This window comes from Astatotilapia calliptera, chromosome 20 (assembly GCF_900246225.1).
Source record: "Astatotilapia calliptera chromosome 20, fAstCal1.2, whole genome shotgun sequence".
NCBI classification, from domain to species: Eukaryota; Metazoa; Chordata; class Actinopteri; order Cichliformes; family Cichlidae; genus Astatotilapia; species Astatotilapia calliptera.
Window position 1 is genome coordinate 7810451 of NC_039321.1, and position 19683 is coordinate 7830133.

The following is a 19683-nucleotide window of genomic DNA, read 5'->3' on the forward strand; positions in this document are numbered from 1 at the left end:
TGAGTCCCTTATTACTCCAAAATTGCACGTTTTTGTCAGCAGCTTTAACTCCGTCACATAGCTGTCGATTGTCTCACTGGCGCCTTGGTTTCTCGTGAAGAACCGATAACGCTCCACAGTTTCATTAACTACAGGATTGCAATGGTTGTCAAACTTCTCAATAATGTCCTTAACTGTCCACCGATCTCTCGCTGTGTCGCCCATTAGCGTGTCTAGCAGCTCCCTGCCGCTCTCACCAACGAGATAACTGAACAAGCTTACTTTTTTCTGTTCGCCGTCTGAGTCCATGGTCAGCTCCACATAGAGCATAAACTCGTCCCTCCAGGTCTTCCATGTCCGTGATAGGTTACTGGAGTCCAATACCAGCGTCGGCGGCGATTTAAGGCCCTCCATGCCTCGCGGCGGTGCTAACTCGATTAGCCGCTAGTTGCTCACCGCTCCGACAGGCGTCTCTCGGGGGTTCACTCCGGCCGTGCAGCTTGCTCCGCTGTCCGCTCCGCTGCCACCATGTTATATTCTGGTCTCATTCACGACAGACTCCAGAATATCTATTTCCTACCCAACGGGGTAGTAAGTTTATTAACAAGTCATGCGACTCCGATTGGTCCTCTGCCATGTACAATAGCAACATACAGCCTAACCATCCTTACTTGTGTGACACTCTAAAACGTCCGTGCAGCAACACAATCTATTGTGGAACAAAACATCTTGCAAACAATAATTCACATTATTACATATAGGGATGCACTGTATAAGGTTCCCGTTATTGATGTTTGGGTGGTTGACCGGGACGGATTTTCTCCTGTCACTTTCTCGTCATCCCTGACGTGCTCTCCGTTGTTTTTTCCTGCTAATTTTAGCATCACACGGCACAGCTTCTGTATCACGTGGTATAAGGCTCCGCCCTTGTCATTTGTTGAGCAGGAAGAGTGAGCGCTTGTCTTCATGCAGAGTACGTCCCGGATCAAAATGCGCTACAATCGTCGTCGTTTTTTATTTTATTTTTTTAATCGTTGTCATTTGGAAATGAGATCGCACATAAGTATGAATCGAGATCGCGATTTTCTAACGATTAATCGTGCAGCCCTACTGACAATGATATGATTTTGTTATGAAAAAAGATCATGTTGACAGAATAGCTTCCATCCATGTAAAGACAACCCACAGGAAGCATCTGCTGATGAATTTCAGCCCCACTTGAATGATCGAATGGTTCGTAGTGCTACACAAAGGACCCGCTGAGGGTCTGATGAAGCTGGGTGGTGAACAGTGAGCTAGGTGGAAGCGGAGTAATGTTTCCTCTCACTCCACCATTTGGCACACTTTTGGTCCTGCTGAGATTTATATTAGAAATTTAAATTAAACTCTAGTCTTGTGGAGCGCAAACAGCTGTGTAAAGGGTCTCAGTCACAAGCCTTGACAACAAAGGATTAAATAATTTAATTAACGGTACCAACATGAGCTTCACATTTGTAGATCTGAGTAAAATGACTCAAACACAGTTTTAAGGCATATGTGCACAGTTGAGATTTTAGTGGTAATATGTAATAATTTGATTATTCTTACAAGCTATGAAAAATACAACAACAGAATAACCTGCCAGTTTCTCGGTGCACAGAATAAACTGTATCCCAAATCATATTTCCTGACTTAAACTTGCTTTTTTGAGTACATTGTTTAATGCAGACTGACATACAGTCATTTATTGTGCAAAATCTGTGTCTGCAAAATCTCAATATAAAATATCGAAATAATGACTAGTAAGCTGTTTCTATACTGCACAGGTGCAATGCAGAGAAACAAATACCTGCTAACTAGTGCTAAATAACAAACACAGTTCTAGAATTTAAATCACCAAAAACAACCATTTGCCATAAGTTGCTACATATAGAAAAAGGAGGTACTGGCTAATAATAATCTTCAGCCATTGAGAGAAGGATACACCATCATCGCTAATATTTGGTAGGTATGCATGCCAACTTGTTATTTTCAGTACAGAGTATTATGTGTGGCAAGAGGCTTTATAACTGATGTTCATAAATTGCAGTAGTTAGCACATCAGTCTTGGTCACTCCCTGTAAGTGCACAACTGCTCTTTTAAAAATCATTAACTATGAAGTATACTAACTGAATGTCTAATACTACAAGTTTGACATAGCTATATTTAGGGGAGCCGTTCATAATCATGTGGGCTTTTGATTGTTATTTTCAGTGTTACTGCAAAAGGAGATTGATAATCACACTGAAATCCTTAAACAAACAGTGGTCTTAATCTGTATGATTAAAGGGACTCGAGTCACTGAAAGGACTGAATCTGACATTGAGCGATTTCTGTTTTTGTTTGTTTTTTTAATTTAATGTTGCTTTCACTGTGTTTTTATTGTAGATTCGATCGGATTTACTATTTCCCTTGACAAGAAAATGCCTTCAGGCAAGGCCATTATCATGAAACCTTGAAAAAGTCTTCTCACAGTTGAGGAGAATAACTTGAACTTGTTGCACTTCATTATGGCAGGCTGGAGCAAACTGTGAACAAACACACAGAGAGGGATGGATGGATAGACGCATTATTTCAAGGGGAAAAAAAGGATAACTGCTAACATACCCCCACACCAACAGAGTGAATAGATCTCTCAAAGACTGTCTCATCTTCCGTCAAACATTTGCTAAGTGTACTGATACAGTATAGTCTTGCATGTAAATGGGACATTTACACATGAGCATAATGCACTATTCATCACATGAGTCCTTTTTTATTTTGACTGCTCTGTCAACAGCAAAATTTTCTCGATTGAGTCCATTTGCAACAAACAAAAGTGAAAATACTGCATTTAAATTAACCCCACAGACCTCACATGGTAAATGCTGGCCATGTTTTTCTCCTTGAGTAATTATTCTGTTCAAATAGCATATATTTCTCTCCAGGCAGAGAGTGCTCGGGCTGAATGGATGCTGCGACTGCATAATGGTCCTCAGACGTTTGTTTCCTAGGCAACGTGGGGAGGGCATGTGGAAAGGGAGGTATAAAAACTCTAGCAGCTCCTCTGTGAGTCTTACTCTGAGGTGAAGCGCTCACTCTAACACAGTGAGTATCGGAGAACTTGCCGCACAGTTCCTCTCCCTTTTTGCCATCTCTCTTTCTCGGCTCACTTGAAGGCTCAGCACTGCAAGTACCTGTTGGAGGATGATGCGGCCAAAAGATTTACGCCAGGGCTCTGGCACCAAGACCTTCCTCGATGCCATGCATGGCGGTAAAGTCCACCTTGCACGCTTCATCCTGGACGCACTGGATGGACGCATTATCAACTCGAAGACGGAGAACAGCCGCACCCCGCTCATGCATGCCGTCTGCCTGCAAGACCCTGGGACCAGGGCCAAGTTCACCCGGCTGCTGCTGGAAAAAGGGGCGGATGTCAACTGCCAGGATGAGGACGGTCGCACAGCCCTGAGCCATGCATGTGAAATGGGACACCTGGACGTGGTCAAACTTCTAGTTCAGTTCAATGCTGACCCTGATATCACTGATTCCTGGGGAAACAGTGCCCTCATGTATGCTGCATTTTCTGGGCAAAGCCAGGTTTTGGAGTTTCTGGTCAGGGCTTTCAAAAGACTGGGACTGAGGCTGGACAGGACCAATAATGCTGGCCACTCAGCCATTGAGGTTGCCAGCTTCTTTGGGCACAGTCAGTGCGTCCAGATTCTGAACTTTCCTTGCAGGAGAAGTGTTGCTACAGATGATCCACTTGTTGATGCGAGTACCACTCAGGAGGGTGAGTGCCGTCTGCCCCGCAGGCTCCCCAGGCAGGTTCTGGAGAGGTTCTCCAAACAGTTAAATAATGAAGACCAATTGCCTGGGGTATTTCAGAGACAGCTGAAAATTGGCGACAGCAATGGAGTGTGGAACCGTTTCCGATGTCCCAGGAGCCAATCTCAAGAGGAAAACCATCGCCACAGCTGGGCTCTGCCTCCTCAGCTTGAGAAAAGCCAAACTGAGGGGGATCACAGCATTCTCCTCACAACCAAGCAGCTGCAAAACTGCCACTTTAGAGAGCTAAGGGGGACTAAAACACTGAACTCTTTTCCTGAGCCAAGCCAGAAAGATGTCAGCCGAGACACTGGACTCCCAAGAGCAAGCCACCAGCGAGTTTTCCTCTCTGGGGCAAAGCAAAGTCATTTAACCTGGACCTTCTGAGCAGCAGAAAGCAGTCCTATCAGGGTGATGTGCGTGACATGAGCCTGTCAAGCCAGCAAATTAAAGAGAGCCTCACTGCAGGATGAGAGATGCCTGATAGATAAGATGCGACTGTCATGGGAACACCAGGCTTGACAAACGATGCTGACAAAATTGTCTCGTGGCCAAACCTCTTTTAAACAGCAAGAATCAGCCTGCACGAGTGCCAGAGGAGATGTCCAAATCTAAGAATGAAGAGGCTAATGATATGGCTTTCACTGAGCAGACGAGAGCAGCAGAAAAGGGGCAGCTTTGGTGCGACTGCCAGACACAACAAGTTACTTCCTGCCAGGGGAGAAATTGAGTCAGGGGAAGCTCCCCCAACCGTACCCCGGGATTTCACGGGCCTGGGACCAGACTGCTACGGCGATTCACTGCACCCGAATTTATGAGGATGGTCATAGCTGCTCATCGGGCTCCTCGAATGGCAGGGGTCGGATATCCCGCTCCGAAACTTTCCTTTCTCGCACACGCACCAACAGGTCAACAGTCAGCCGAGCGTCGACAGCATCAGTGGAGTGAAGTGTGAGTCGAAAGCTGCTCGTTCTCAGTCCACCCTCGACTAGAAAGAGGACAATGTCTAACTGCAGAATTGGCTGGTAGTGATGTTTTTTAACAGCATTTAAACTTCTGGTACTTGCTCGGCAGTAGCGCCTACATACTGAGAAAAGTAATGATTCCTCGCTTTTGTTGCAGGCTTATTTGTTTTTCAATACCTGTCAATAAAAGTTGCATAAAGTGCAATTTTGCTAACCCATGTTTAAAATCCTTTACAAATGAACACGATTTCAGTCTGTGAGCTGCTGAAAATGAATATTTTCTTTCACATGTATAGATTTATATGACCTGAAATCGAATGTATTTGATATTGCTTCTGTGTTTTATAATAAAAAAAGAAGAAGAAATGTATTTCGCCTAAATATTCAGTCACCGTGCACTGTATGATTCATGCTCAACATGTAATAAACACTTTAAAAGACCGGCTCATTCATCCTGTACTATGCATGTGCGAAAAGGACTCAGAGTTACTTAAATGGATACCGCTTCAGTATGCATCATTTATTGATTTGTACAAAATTAAAATGTGTAATTCTCTTTTTCATGAATGCTTCACACAGAAATAGAAATACATGAAACATGTCAACATGTATCTGTGTCAGAATACAAAGACTATGTGCAAAGTGTTTCTCAGCAGGTCGACGTCCTGCAGCATCACATGCCAGGCCTGTGTGCTTTATCTAGGCAAACAAATGCAAATACAGTCACACACATCTTCAGGAGTAACACACGCACACACCACACACACACACCCACACACACACCACACACACACACACACACACACACACACACACACACATAAATCTTATGATCTTTAAATAGTCTGTCACAATACAAAGAGTTGAAGCGAACGCTGAAACCTCACACATTCATGCGCTTCCTCTCTCTCTCACACACACACGACAAAAAAAAACAACTACACATTTCAGTAAAGAAAAGTAACATTTTGAATTTGTTTCACATAATTTACTGCAGTGAATCAGCAGGTGTAAGATCCTAATATTCAGTATTTACATTATTAATTTATCTGCTCATGGTTCAAGTCCATACCTAATAATGAAACCTTATTTGCAACTTCACATCATACAAACGACCAACAATACCTTTTTTGAAATAAAGAATAAACATAAAAAGAGAAACATGGAATTGGTGGTTTTCCAGTAGCCCAATAGTAGCAGCTGGGGCTTTCATCTACCCATTTGTTATGCTAATAAAAGGAGAATTGTCTTTCACATCCTGTTTCGTACATATTCAAGCATTCACATCAGGCCAGGTGTGCCTCCATTTGGCCATGCAAAGAGTGTGGATTGACAGATTGTTGTCCAGTTTCCACTACAGAGTGTGAGTGTGCAGAGGTAACTTTATCCCTGCCTAATAATGTCACAATGAGCTACTCTGGTTTGAGCCTAAACACCAGCTTAAAAACTTTACACAGCTAGCAATAATGCCCACTATGAACACTATATAGGATTTTTATAGTAGCACATGTACATATAGTCATGTGGAATATTGATTTTTGCTATCACTTTGATATGCACCACATTGTGCTGTGTTGAATCCCACTGAATGTTACAGGAAACCCAATCGATAATCGGATCGCAGCGAGCTGAGAGGTGAGGATCGCATGCTGCTTTAACTCGCTCCTAAGATGCTTCTCTCATGCCCGAGACCATGCTGTGTCTGTCTACCAAACTTGCCGCCGTTACCCCGACGGGGTCTGCGCCTCTGGAGCTGATAGCCCATTGGCTTGGGAGCTGAAGTTGGACCCCAGTTGCTTGTCCTCTTCTGAGGCCTGGAAGGGTCATACTGAAGGTGGGTGTTGGGGACCAGGAGCCCTGTGGGGTCAGCAGCGGGACATGCGCTTGCGGTATTGCTCCACCAGTGGGACCAGGCACTGAGGTGAGCCGCTCTGCAGCAGGAAGGGGTGCTCCAACAAGTCGATGGCGCTGGCTCTCTCTAGGGGGTCTCGAGTCAGCATACGGTCCAGGAAGTCTTTAAGAACTGGAGAGACCTGCACCAGGAAGAAATACAAACAACCTTTATTTGTCACATAAACAATCATACAGAGTACACATGTAGTGAAATGCTTGCGTCTGAGCTGCGCACAGGTGTAGCTGCGCCATTCCAGGGCTTGGTTTTTAGCATGGGGGTCTAGACAGGACAGTTACTGGGTCGAGCTTGCAACTCCAAAGGTGTGTAGGCCTACCACTACGCTATCCAGCTGCTGTATAGGAACATAATAGGTACGTATAAGTACATAATATAGTTGTACTCCAATAAATCATTGCAGTGATATGGTCGTGTAATTGTGTTGCATCCAGCATTTGCCGAGACACTTCAGTCTGGACCATCAATGCTGCTAGCTTGCGTTCGTCTGTTCTCGCACCTGACTGGGCGTTTCGAACAGTAGGAGCTGGCTCATCCCTCAGCCTCTTCATCGCTGCTACAGGGGTTTCACTGAAGTATGGCGGCTCTCCATCCACCATCTCAACCACCATGATGCCCATCGACCATATATCGACCTGGAAATAACCACGACACAGGAAAAAAAGTGTCTAACAGGTCTCATACTATTGCACAGATTGCCTCTGTTGGCAATCAGTGCTACACTAGTGGTATTCATGCAAACTGAATGTGTGCCTCCTCACTTCAGTGCCATATGGCGACTTGGATATGACCTCAGGCGCCATCCAATAAGGTGTCCCCACTAGAGACTTCCTCTTAGGGATGTCCTTACTGATCTGTGCACAGAAGCCAAAGTCTGAAAGCTTGACCTGTGAGGAAAAAAACGCTTTCCTTAATTTTAATCAAGAAAGCAAAAAGAAAAGAAAGAAGGAGACAGAAAGAAAGAAACATTTCATACCCTTCCGTCTAACGTAAGTAGTATAGAGTCACTTTTGATGTCTCTGTGAATGACTCCCTGTGAATGGAGATAAGCCAGGGCTTGCAGCACAGCTTCACACACTGTAGCAATCTGCTCTTCACTCAGCCTGCAGCACAACACACAGAAACACACAGATTTTACATGAATTTCACACTTTTACACTACTAGTTATGACGAATCAACAGGACTTAAAGTTGAATTTCATGAATCACCGCACATTAAAGGCAACGATAAAGTAGGCAAGGTTCAAAACAACAACTCCCACGTAGCACAGTGACGAATGAAGCACGCCCGTTCTGCCGCGATGCTAATGTGCCTTTAATATTTTTTCAAGTGCAGCATAAACAGTTAGAGTCGAGCAGCAAAAAGACATTTCACAGAAAACACCAGGTAACAATTACTTTACAGAGCAAGGTTCCTCCCACACACAACAACTATAGGTTAAAAACTGTCTAAAACTATATAAGATAAAATGATTAAAACTGAGTGGATTTTTAAAATAATCTGACATCATAGTTCAGCCTGGAGAAACAGCATACACAAAGGACTCTTGATCTTGATTGTTGTGTCAATATCCTGATTATTTTAGGCTTAGACCAGCAGTGGCAGTGACAGCTGGCTCACTTTATATATCATTTGGTATGAGAGGAAAATTTCCATCCCTTTGAGTCAAACAATCTAACCCTGAGGTCACCCTATGGAGACTGAGCCAGCCATCTGTTAGTAATATAAACCATATTGACAGCTCAAACAAACACACCTGATAAATTTCAGCTCCCTGCTGCTGGTCAATATGTTTTCTCCCTTTTTGATGTATGTCGTAGCATCAGGGGATCAAATGTCTACCCAAAATCAGCCTTCCGTGTGGCATTTAAACACACACAAATTCAATTATTTTACTGTATTATTATTTTTCTCTGGAGGAAAGCAGCAGACGTGGCGTGCACGAGAAGACTTGATGACAGTTTTGCACTCCTGGGAGGAACATCGATTACCCACCAGTTGATACCACACTACCCTCTTGTGGCTGATTTAGTTATTAAAAAATATAAGTTCCATATGGAATCAATGAAATACAGTTTTTTGTTGTTGTTGTTTTGTTTTGTTTTTCTTCTGTGGATATTTAATGGCGTTCTCACCTGGTTTCAGAAACAATGTTAGTCAGTGCTCCACCCTGCAAGTACTCCATGATGACCCACAGCTCTTCCTCCACCAGAGCAGACTTAAACATCTCCACCACATTTCTGTGCTGATAGTCCCTCATGATGACCACCTGCAACACAAAACATTATTTGGTGGTATAATCTTTAGAAATATAACAAACAATGTCGCCACTTATTGGTTCTCCAGCAGTAAAGATGACTGCTGCTCAGTCATTGGAATTCACTGCCAAGCAGAAATATAGTTCATTTAAACTCCAAGAAGATTACAAAGATGATGACATCAGTGCTACTCTTTCAGACTGGAAAATACCTCCAAATGATAGATGTGCATAAAAATATTGGACTCTATAAAGGCATACTCTGTGTCAGCTGCCTTTTGGAAGCCTCTTGGTTTTGTCAGAAATGATCATATTTGAATACAAGTGATCACTTAACCTTAATAAGCCATTGGATGTGTCACCCAGAATCAGATACCAGTTAGTGATAAGTAATACTAATAAAATATTAGACTTGTTTGTTTGTTTTTTAATTGCATTTGACAGCAAGCCAAAGCTGTCAGATAACTGCATTAAAAATGTTCAAACGTTGTTATGAAAGGCAAAATTAACTCTAGAGACCGACTCTGTTTTTTCTTGTACCAGGCTGTAAACACTTCCCTACTTTAAAGCTGTGTTAACATAGGGATTAACTCACTTAAAGTGCTTTTTTTAGCACTTAAAATGAAGCAACTGCCTTCTCTTTTATGCCCTGATATCACTAAACTGCTTTCCCACAGGCTAAACAACAAAGATTAGAGATATGTTGCTGTAAATGACTCTCGGTACATTTTAGAGTTATTTGCATTTGTATGTTGGGTTATTTTTTTTGTACCTCATTAAAGAGTAGCTCTCGCCTCTGCTGCCGCCGCAGGTCCATCATCTTCACCGCCACTTGCCGGCCGCTGTGCTTCTCTGTTGCGATACACACCACTCCTGTGGAGCCCTCTCCGATCTTCACAAAGTTCTCCAGATAAGAGCGGGGATCGCCTTTGTCCACCACCATCTGCAGGGCCGCCTTGAACTGTTCATGTGTCACCTTAGGTGGGTCGGGTGGCGGTCTGGGTGAGGGGTGTTGCGGGGGTCTGAAGGCAGGGGAGCAGGTGCCTGGAGGACTGGTGGCTAATGAGCCTGTAGGTGAAGGTCGAGGTTGGGAAGGGCTGTCTTGTCTGGGATAGGGAGGGTTGGGGCATCCGGAGTGTCTGAGAAAGGGGTCTGGTCCACTGGGTCTCAATCCCATATTAGGAGACAGACCCAAGGTGTAGCTGGCTGAGGAGCGAACAGTCCGCTGGGGTCTGACGCCTCCCACAAGAGGACTGCTGGTGCCGGTGGGCAGGAAACCAGAGTGGTACCTCACTGCTGATTCTCCCTGCACAATAACACAGAAAAATGGGGTGAGGAAAATTAAGAGAGAACTGAAAGGCAGTTGGCCACCTGCCTGAGGTTCTTGACCCACTTTAAAACTAAATGTAAATCAAGTTCTTCACTTTCCCTCCTTTTCCACTTCACCTGATATGACTGATGTGTTGTTTTATGGACCCAAGTGTCCTGCAAAGATCTTGCCAAACACATCTTCTTTCAACATTTACAACTCTACTGGCAGTAGAGTTGTAAATGTTGAAAGAAGATGGTGCCAGTAGACTACTGGCACCATGAACCCACTTTCATTATTTTTAAGTCTAGAACTAAACCAAAGATTCAAACTCAGAACTTTGATCCTCTTTAGTGAAAAAGCCAATCAATAAGCTGCTTCACTAAAGTTCCACAACCTAAGCATTAACATGATCCGTGATGGTTTTTTGACAGCAAAATATAACTTTATTTAATGTATTCAGAGCTCATGCAAGAAACATGCTGAGTAGTTAAAAAATTATGTACATAGGATTAGAAATATGCATATATTGTGTATTCTATAAATAATGTATTATCGGTACACTTAATCGCTGCAAAGGCTTACTTTCAGGTCATAGGAGGAGAACGGCCTGCCAGGGCTGTTCTGTTGGTGCATGTATATTGGTATATTGGGTCGGAGTTCTGTGGTGACTGTGCCTTGATCTCCCTGGGGTGGCTGTACCGTCATAGCAGGGCTGTAGAAACAAGCTACAGGCCTTTGATTTGGTGGCATTCCCCTTGACAGCTGGAAATCTCTCTTCCATATCACTCTCTCCTGAGGACTACCCATATCACTACTCATATAAGCCCCGTGACTTGGCATCTGGATGTTCTGGGACTGAGCAGGATGTGATGGGCCCTCGAGAGAGCTGACCCCGACTTCATAGGTGGACGTGGCCTTGGGCAAAATCCCATTAGGTTGCAGAGTGATACTCTTCTTCATGCCCAAGTAGGGGGTATTGGTCTCACTGTGGATGTTCCTGGCCCTATTCCTCCACTGTTCCTGGCCCGCATCCTCCTCATCGTCATCATCCTCCTGGGTCAGACCCTCATACTGGTAAGTGTCTCCCTCGTTCACTTCCCCCAACCTTCCCAGAGACTGGGCTCTCTTCCTGGCTGAAGGGCTGCTCTTCCGCAAAGAGTTGGAACTGGTCACAGACAGACGGCTCATGTCATTGATCATGGCTGCGATGTAGTCTCCGTGTCCGATCATGCTCCCACGCACAATGGTCTGAAAGGAGAGAAGCATTTATCTGTATCACATCCTGCAAGCCATGATTGCATTACAGAAGGATTTTGGACAGAGAGGAATGAGGGTGACATAATCATCGCTCAAAGGCGAGTTAAATTTAGACTTGGGAATCTGTAAAGGACATCTTTGTCATTCTACAAAGACGGTGACTTGAATTTATTTTCCCCAGTGGCCGATTCTGACAATGCACCAACAAATATACTTCACAAGCGAAACACAAAGAAAGAGCCTTTACAACTGCTCACATGCTTTCAGATTGTCGAGATAACCGCTCATGAACTTTCTCGTGGTATGCACAACTGGCAGGCAACCAAAGGCAAATGGCCTAAGCTTGCCCTGACATAAAATCATCAGACAATCTTTAGATGTTTTGCCAGAACAGAATGGATGTAACACTGACTGCATGGTGGTTTAGTAGTCGTACTCAGGGTAGAGTCATGTTCAGTTATACTCTACTGCCTCTCCCATTTCTCTGGCTCAATGCCATTACATCAGCACAGGGGGGGTAGAGGTCAGATGACATCTCACCTACTGTAGCACCTCGCTGTGAGGAGGGAATGGCAGGTGATAATAGCCTCTGTGCAATTTCACATGCTTTTTAAAAATGAAACTGTCTTCTCATCATGTAGAAATAATCTGAAACATGCTGAATCTTTAATTTTCTATTTTTAGCTTTTAGGATTTTCTGTGTTTCTGATGACACTAAACCCATGCTGACTGACCCGAGTGACCTAAATGCTGGAATGACTGTTCTCATATTTCACAGCACTAATAACAATCACGTCATAGACTTAACGAAATGTTCGTGGGTTTTTATTTTCTGGAGGAGCCATAAAAAGCGTCAACGGTGTGTTCAATGAAGCACAGAAATCCTGAGATTTGCAGGCTTTATCACTCACTGGCAATTCCTTTGCTGTACCTGCACTTTTTAGCCCTTCTGCTTGACATCTCTGGGAAGGCACCATGGACTATTATTAATTGCCTGCGTGGAGTAATAAATCTTGTGGCCCCTATGAGTATTCAACATTGTACAGTCAGTGTACACAGCAGGGTCATTAGCTCAGCCACATGATAGATAAGAAAGCAAAAAGATGGGGAGGGGAGAGAGCTCTCCACGTTGCCATCCGAGGATTGTGGCATTTTCTGTGACAGCGCTCACAAATACTTTTGCACTGACGCAACCAGCACATATTTCTCTGTGAATGAAGCTCATTACAACATAATGGGAATCAACGCCGTGCGCCATTCATTAGTAGTCACCTCAGGGTAAGGACAGAGAATCAATAAAGGGCTAAATAGCTTACCTTCTTTGGTCTCAACTCCACCTCTGTGATCCTGGAAGGGTCCACCATGGGTTTGGGCCTTCGCAGGTTCTCTATCAGGCTTTGCCACTGTGTCGGCAGGCCCACAAAGCAGCCGCGCTTAGCATCAAAAGAGGTGTGAACTCGGTGCTCAAAATTCTTGGGGGCTGATATCTCAGGCCTCTTCTTTTTCTTTTTGCGAAACATCTTTAGGTTCAGAGGGGTAGCAGCCTGTCTGCTTCAAAATGTCCCTGTAGAAAAAAGAAGAAGTTGCGCCAAACATCACATTCAGCACAAATTTAAGTAACTGTAAACCAGACATTTGAATACAAACAAAACTCATGTGCCACAATGATTAAAGAGTTGTTGCTGCTCTCATTTGCCCACTACTCTAGGTTCATTTAAATAAAATGTGCCAACAAATGATTCTTCCACATGAGAGAATATATATATTTAAATGGCTTATCCAATAGCTGTGCCTGGGACGTGGATGTCCCACACTGCCTTGCTGGCTGTCACAAGCTTGCGCCACAGAGAAGAGCTCCAAGGACAGCGAATGGATTTGTAAGCACATGTGTAATGAAGGATATCTGGTCAATTAAGGCTTATTCATTCTCTGTGCCCTTTTACTGATGAGCACGAGGCTGGGCTGGCCAGCGCCCACAGGCTTTCAGTGCATTAGCAGAATAAGTACAACACACATTCATGCACACACATATATACAGACATAAATATACTCTGGCAGGCTATCCTTCAAAGCCTTTTTATAACCGTTTTCATATCCCATCCTAATTAGTAGCTTGTGTGCCCTTGATTGCAGGGAGGGCAACTACTTAATCTTCAGATGGATGGTCCTGTATTTCTTGAGCCACTAACTCGGGTTTACTGTATATGCAGCTTTATTTTCCATTCAAGTGGGGGGGGAAATAATTAAATGCATTACATCTCATTTCCTCGGCTGCACAGCTGTAAGGGGAGATAATCACTCACATTTAAGTCACTTGATTGGAATTAATACTTTTTTTTTTAAAAATAGCTCACAGCACGGAAGCCGTCTCAGCTAGCCATGCGAGGGGGATGCCAGTGCCAGTCTGCTGCTTAGTCCACTACATCCGTCCTGATTTAAGTATTTGTTAACTCTAGCTTTGTGCTGGACATGCTAAAAGCTTTATATTGCTTTGTACAGACCCTACAATAATTGGGAGAAAACCCGAACAAGGAGACGACCCCCTATGAGCAAGTGCTTTGGTGACGGAGGGAAGGAAATACTCCATTTTAACAGGAAGAAACCTCCAGCAGACCCAGGCTCAGGGAGGGGCAGTGGTGCTGCTTTGAATGGGTCTTAGTTAAGACAGTGAGGGATCTCCTAGGCCTTAACTAATCTGGACCTCTTATCCTAGTTTGTAGTGTCTGTGCCTTTTGTAGCATTAATTAATGCATAGTCTGAAGCAATAATACCACGTCCAAGAAGTCTGTGCTCCAACTTTGGTGAGGGAAATTCTATTCTTTACATGTATGTGGTCTGCGGACGCAACTTGCTAGCCAAACTTGCTAACATTAGGTTATGGTTTGTGCTTAGTTCTGTCTCCAAAAAATACAAAACATTAAAATCAAGGCTTCAAAATGCAAGAACAAAAAATGGGTATATATGGGTATGTCCATATTGTATTTATCTTTCAAGCCGCGTGTGCAAATGACCAAATGTTGACATGCTAAACTAAGATAGCTAATACAGCAAACACTCTACTGCCATAGCAGGCTAACTTGACCTGTCAAGCTCAAAGCACTTCTGTGGCCAACTAAATGCTCACAGAACTTTTGTTTGTTTTTGCAAAAAGTCACCCTGAAATTAATAGCCAATGCAGAGGCCTACACGGTACCCTGAGAGGATCAGATACTATCTCCCATCATGCACTGTGAAATAGTGGGAGCTGAGAAAATTAGTTTTTCAGCCCTCTGCAAACCAGCAGGCGATCACACTGGCAGCCTTTCCTCTTTCCACCTCCGCCCTCGGATCAGCATGGCTCTAATCGGCATCAATGACGCCTGTTAAGAGATGTATTGGTAACTAACCCACGCCACACGTCCTGCTGCATCACTGCAAGGTAAAAGTAAGTCAGGCCCGCTGGTCACATCAGCTAAACCTCCACTTCATTACAGGAAGGGAGCGGTAGGATGAAATAGGTGGGAAGGAGGGGGCGCAGAAGGACTGCTAGAATAGACGTGACACTCGCCAAGGATAATTCAATCACAAGGCTAATATGCTAAGTGTTGCATAAACGCATCACTCTGTGCTCTCCCTATGTACATAATGTGATGCTGGGAAGGACTTTAATTCTATCTGACAGGGACATTATGATGTGAGGGCTCTCAGAAGGTGGGGTGAGAGGAGTCGGGGCCAAGATTACAGTCAAATGTGGATATATTAGTGAGACAGGGACCCAGTTTCTTTCCTGGAGACACAGAAAGGCTTTTAAGTGCCAGTTGTGGCCCCTTTTGAATAAAAAATGCCTGCAAAAAAACACAAGCTGCAAAAATAGAAGATTGTGATCGCTGTCGTTTTTTTTCTTTTTGCACTGCATGAGAGGCTGTCTGCTTAGATAGCTGTTAAAGATGCCGATGCTGGCATTGCCCGAACAAATATTTACACATTTACGCTCACGTATTCTCTTATAAGCATACCAATCAATATTCGCTTGAGTAAAATGCAAACTGCTACAGTACCATTGCAAAAAGAGCAGCTGGTTTTATGATACTTCATCAAGTTGCATCAGTTCAAAACAGCAGAGAACAGAATATATCACAGTATTCATTATTCATACTTGACCACTGTTCCCCTCTGCAGACTCTGGAAATACAAACTAACCACTGTGGTATTAGACACAAGAAGAAACACACATGCATACTTGATTCATTCCTGGGCAGAATGAATTTAAAAAGTTGATACAATTATTGATTTACAAGCTTTAATCATATGCGACTGGCCTTAGATTGACCTCTCAGACTCTGCCGGGCTTATGACAGTCCTGACAGCAATATGCTATTGATTTCTAAGCCCTAAAATATGTTTCCACAGAGCTTGACTTGCACAGTCCACCATCTCTTTCCAGTCACATCCCTCAAAACTGCAGGGGACTTGACCCTATGCCTGAGTGGCTTTTCTTGAATCTATCAATGTGCTGATGCAAAACTCCACCAGCTGCTGTCACAGACATGAAAGGAGAGCCAGGATGAGGTCACTCTTAAAATTGTGCAACATGAGGTGTTTTTCATCTTCACAACTTAATGCAGGAGCAACAAATTAAACAAGTCCAAACGCGTGACCTAAAAAAAAAGCCTCACAAATCCCATCACTGAGAAATAAGATCTCATACACTGGAACTCAGCAGAAATCTGTTTGCAATAAGTATTTCTGAAGTCTAACTAAACATAAACCTTGAAAGAAAGACTCCACAGCCTGCACATTCTCTAACGCATGCAAAATACACTTATTTTTCTGCAGAAAGTAACCACTCAATCCCTTTCCCAATCCACGCTCAAATTAATATCCAATCATAGCCTTACCCCTGACTGGATGGAACTTCTTCACCTGGCAGAGTGGCTTGGCCTCTCATACCATCCAGAAATTCAACCGAGCAATCCATATGTGCCCCACAGACAACATGACAAAAGAAGAGAGAGCATGCTTTCCTTCCTCTCATGTTCAGATCACCCCAAGCAGGAGTTCCGGTTGAGTGGGAGGGGATCGAGAGATAAGAGAGATATTGGATTTGCTCGATGTTAGTGCTCCCAGCTCTGTTAAATGATTTTTTTTCCTATTTGCCCTGATTTCTGCTTCTATCTTTTTGTTGGCGTGCATGCAAAAAAATGTAATGAGTGTGCAGGTGACTGTGCTTGCAGGATTAGTGGTGTTCAGTCCCTCACTGATCTAATTTTAGGACGCATCATTCCCCCCCCCTGCCTCTCCCGCACTAGATGGATGTTTATTTTGTACGGGATTCATGTCAAATGGTGAAGTGAGGGTGTGAGATGATGGAGATGAGGTAATCCTGTTTTTGTACTTGTCAATGCATGTATAAGCATAATCCAGCTATACTGAATTAGAGGAGGGGGGTTACATCTATTTCATAATAGTATAGATAGCATCAAGGTCTTAAATGGTGCTTTTGGAATCTACAGTGCAGTGTAGAGCGCTTAGAGATTGCTCTTCTATCAGCTTCATTATGATGACCGTTTTGCCCTTTGAGTGTAATGAGACTGCCTCTCGAGGGGGCGGTGGGGGTCTTGGATGGTCATCTTTTCCCTGTGCTTTGTAAAACACATACACATGCACTTACACACACACCGTCTGAGGGCATAAAAGGTACAAGGCGCCGGACGTGACTGGACAGTACAATAGCAGTGTTTATGATTTACGTTGATGTCTTTCTCTTTGAAGTCACCTCTGCAAAGATGGAAGGACTTTCAATAAGACTTTACATGTGATGTAATAAGCTGCATTCAACGACACGGAATAACAAGACGCTAGCACTCTGATACATCATGCATGACAAAGCACTCAGAATATAAGAAATGCTGGAGAATGTCGGCATGAATCTATTAGGTCCATAAAGTCATTCTTTGCACAAATGTGGCTTTGGTTGATTGCACAGTTTTTGTTTCTTCAGGCATGCTAGCTGCACTGCACTGGAGATGACATTGTTGGGGTGTCAGTCTAACACTAGCAGTTGAACAGACCAAAATAGCTACTGTGCAATGATTATTCAAAGATGGTTAAACTTTGGTGACGTCTTGACTTTTTCTTTTGTGCAACCAGCAAGCCATCAATTCTGTGGAATACCTACATACATGAACTAAAACAGTAATAATGATAATAACAATAATAACATCTCCGTATAAAGTAGAATGCGGGTTCAAAAGTATCAGTCGATTGTCGGGTTTATAGGCTCACATTTGCCAATGTCCTCATTGCTATTTCCTCCATAAAGAAAAGCATCACATCTTTTCATAGTCACTCCCTTATTTTTGGTTCCTTGAGGAACAGACCACTTGTGCTTTTAGCACCTTTGGACTCTCCCAGCCGAAAGAAGGGTGCTAGGTCTGACGTGTGGACAAAGATCCTGGATCAGTATTCGGCGACCCTCTGTAACCTCAGGCTGCTGCTTGAGTTGCTGTGAATTTTAAATGCGTCCCCTGTGTAACGTAAGCACTTACAGTTGATGGTGGAATAACTAAGAGGGAAGAATCACATGAACTAACTTGGTCGTGTATCTTGTTAGATAACCCCCCCCCCCCCACACCACACACACACACACACACACACACACACACACACACACACAACACACACACACACACACACACACACACTGTTTGTAAAGAAGACTCCATAGCTAGGTGCTTGATTTTATACACCTGTGGTAAGACTATAAACACCTGAATTGTTTATTGCTTACACTTCACTGAACATTTACTTGAAGACAAGATCAAATTGACACTGCGTCTAATAAGTCTAATAAGTCGGTGTGCCTGGGACATTGTCTGAAGTTTCCTCTTTCTCAAATGTAGCTCACATGTAGCATGCAACAAGAGACTGTCCAGCTTTAAAATGCATTCTGGCTAGCACCCTAGTAGTGTTGCACACTTAACTTAATCTTAAACTCTGTCAGGACTTTGGCTCCCACAGTTAAATGAGCTCGATAGACTGATGTCTAATATGAGTGTTTCACTTATCATGCTAAGAATGCTAAGAAAATCAGCAAGCGCTAAATCAGATCCTGACCACAAGCCTTGTGCCAATCACAAGTGACTGTTCTCTGCACCATACATTTTTCCTGGGCTGGTCTGGATGAGTAATCCTATTTTAAAAGACATATAAAGAACTAAATTGAAATGTCTGGGACAGGAGAAGGTGAGAGCTATCCCTTGAAGTGGAACATCCATTATTATTTGGAAAAACCTTGAATTTAGCACAAGTGATGTTAACTGAAAAGAAATCATATGAACAGAAACCTATGGACTGTGTCTGCACCGCAAACCAACACAGCTGATTTATTCAACTGCCTGAAAAAACTGCAGCACCATTAATGCATGAAAGCCCAAGGAAAACAGTGTAATGCCTGCTAACCTGTATCATCCAGATTCAACTTAAACGTCGATAAAAAGTAGCCTATTCGGCGTGTCAGCATATACATCCAGCTCCCAAAGACGCACCGAAATCACCAAAGCAATCACATTCAATTTTGCCAAAGACATGTTTCTAATAAATATTGTGAGTAAAACATAATGGGCATAAGATATGTCAGCTGTCATAAAATTATTTTTTACAAAGTGGGAAAGGGGGTCGAGGAGAGGGATATTACAGCTGCCAAGAAGGTTTTATTAAATCATGTCAATTAGCTAAATGAATGGAGTAAAAGATGTTATGTTATTTTTCTGCAAAGATTAATTTCTGAAGATTGATGTAAAGGAGTGTAGCACACTGTAAAGGTGAAAGCAGTACCGTGTTTAATTTCGCTACTAGCTGTTGTCTTTAGGCTAATAAGGCTGCAGGCAGAATGCACATAGTGGCTCCGTTTGTTTATTTCTGAGGTAATATGCAGAATTTCTCCTTTCCTTTTCTTTGGGATTGCTTGAAGAGTAAGTATGATTTCCCTGAACCAACATTTTCTTTGGATGACTAAAGATATATTGTGCGGATATATAGTGCCAGTTTTCAAACAGCAACTTTCTCAGTCCTTGATGTAGCTGTAACTCTGATAAAAGCTCCACTCAGGGCTAAGGACATAATGTAGAGCATACCCAAGGGCACGTGAAGGACTAGTTTTTGTCTAAAGTTTAATAGCAGCAGTGGACAAAAAGAGT

At 43.3% G+C, this 19683-nt stretch overlaps 2 protein-coding genes across 2 annotated transcripts; one reads left to right on the plus strand and one right to left on the minus strand.

Annotated features, from left to right (window-relative positions):
• Window positions 1–3070: 3070 nt before the first annotated feature.
• On the plus strand, window positions 3071–4192 carry ankrd63 (ankyrin repeat domain 63). The gene has a single exon (XM_026154874.1). It carries the CDS (start codon window positions 3185–3187, stop codon window positions 4190–4192), a length of 1008 nt encoding a protein of 335 aa, XP_026010659.1. The 5' UTR covers window positions 3071–3184.
• Window positions 4193–6619: 2427 nt separating this feature from the next.
• LOC113013873 (serine/threonine-protein kinase PAK 6-like) lies at window positions 6620–13744 on the minus strand. The gene is made up of 8 exons (XM_026155084.1): window positions 12823–13744; window positions 10832–11497; window positions 9710–10243; window positions 8816–8949; window positions 7656–7782; window positions 7441–7566; window positions 7179–7314; window positions 6620–6829 (listed from the first exon to the last, which is right to left on the minus strand). The coding sequence occupies exons 1-8, from the start codon at window positions 13024–13026 to the stop codon at window positions 6636–6638; spliced, it is 2121 nt and encodes a 706-aa protein (XP_026010869.1). The 5' UTR covers window positions 13027–13744; the 3' UTR covers window positions 6620–6635.
• Window positions 13745–19683: the final 5939 nt, after the last annotated feature.

Excerpts from the sequence above, each read along its gene's own strand:
- LOC113013873 (XM_026155084.1), bottom strand. The coding sequence starts at position 13,026 with ATGTTTCGCAAAAAGAAAAAGAAGAGGCCTGAGATATCAGCCCCCAAG. Across the intron at positions 7,315-7,440 it reads AGTCGCCATATGGCACTGAA|GTCGATATATGGTCGATGGG; the intron begins GTGAGGAGGCAC and ends GGTTATTTCCAG. Across the intron at positions 6,830-7,178 it reads TGTTCGAAACGCCCAGTCAG|GTTGTTTGTATTTCTTCCTG; the intron begins GTGCGAGAACAG and ends TGACAAATAAAG.
- ankrd63 (XM_026154874.1), top strand. The coding sequence starts at position 3,185 with ATGATGCGGCCAAAAGATTTACGCCAGGGCTCTGGCACCAAGACCTTC.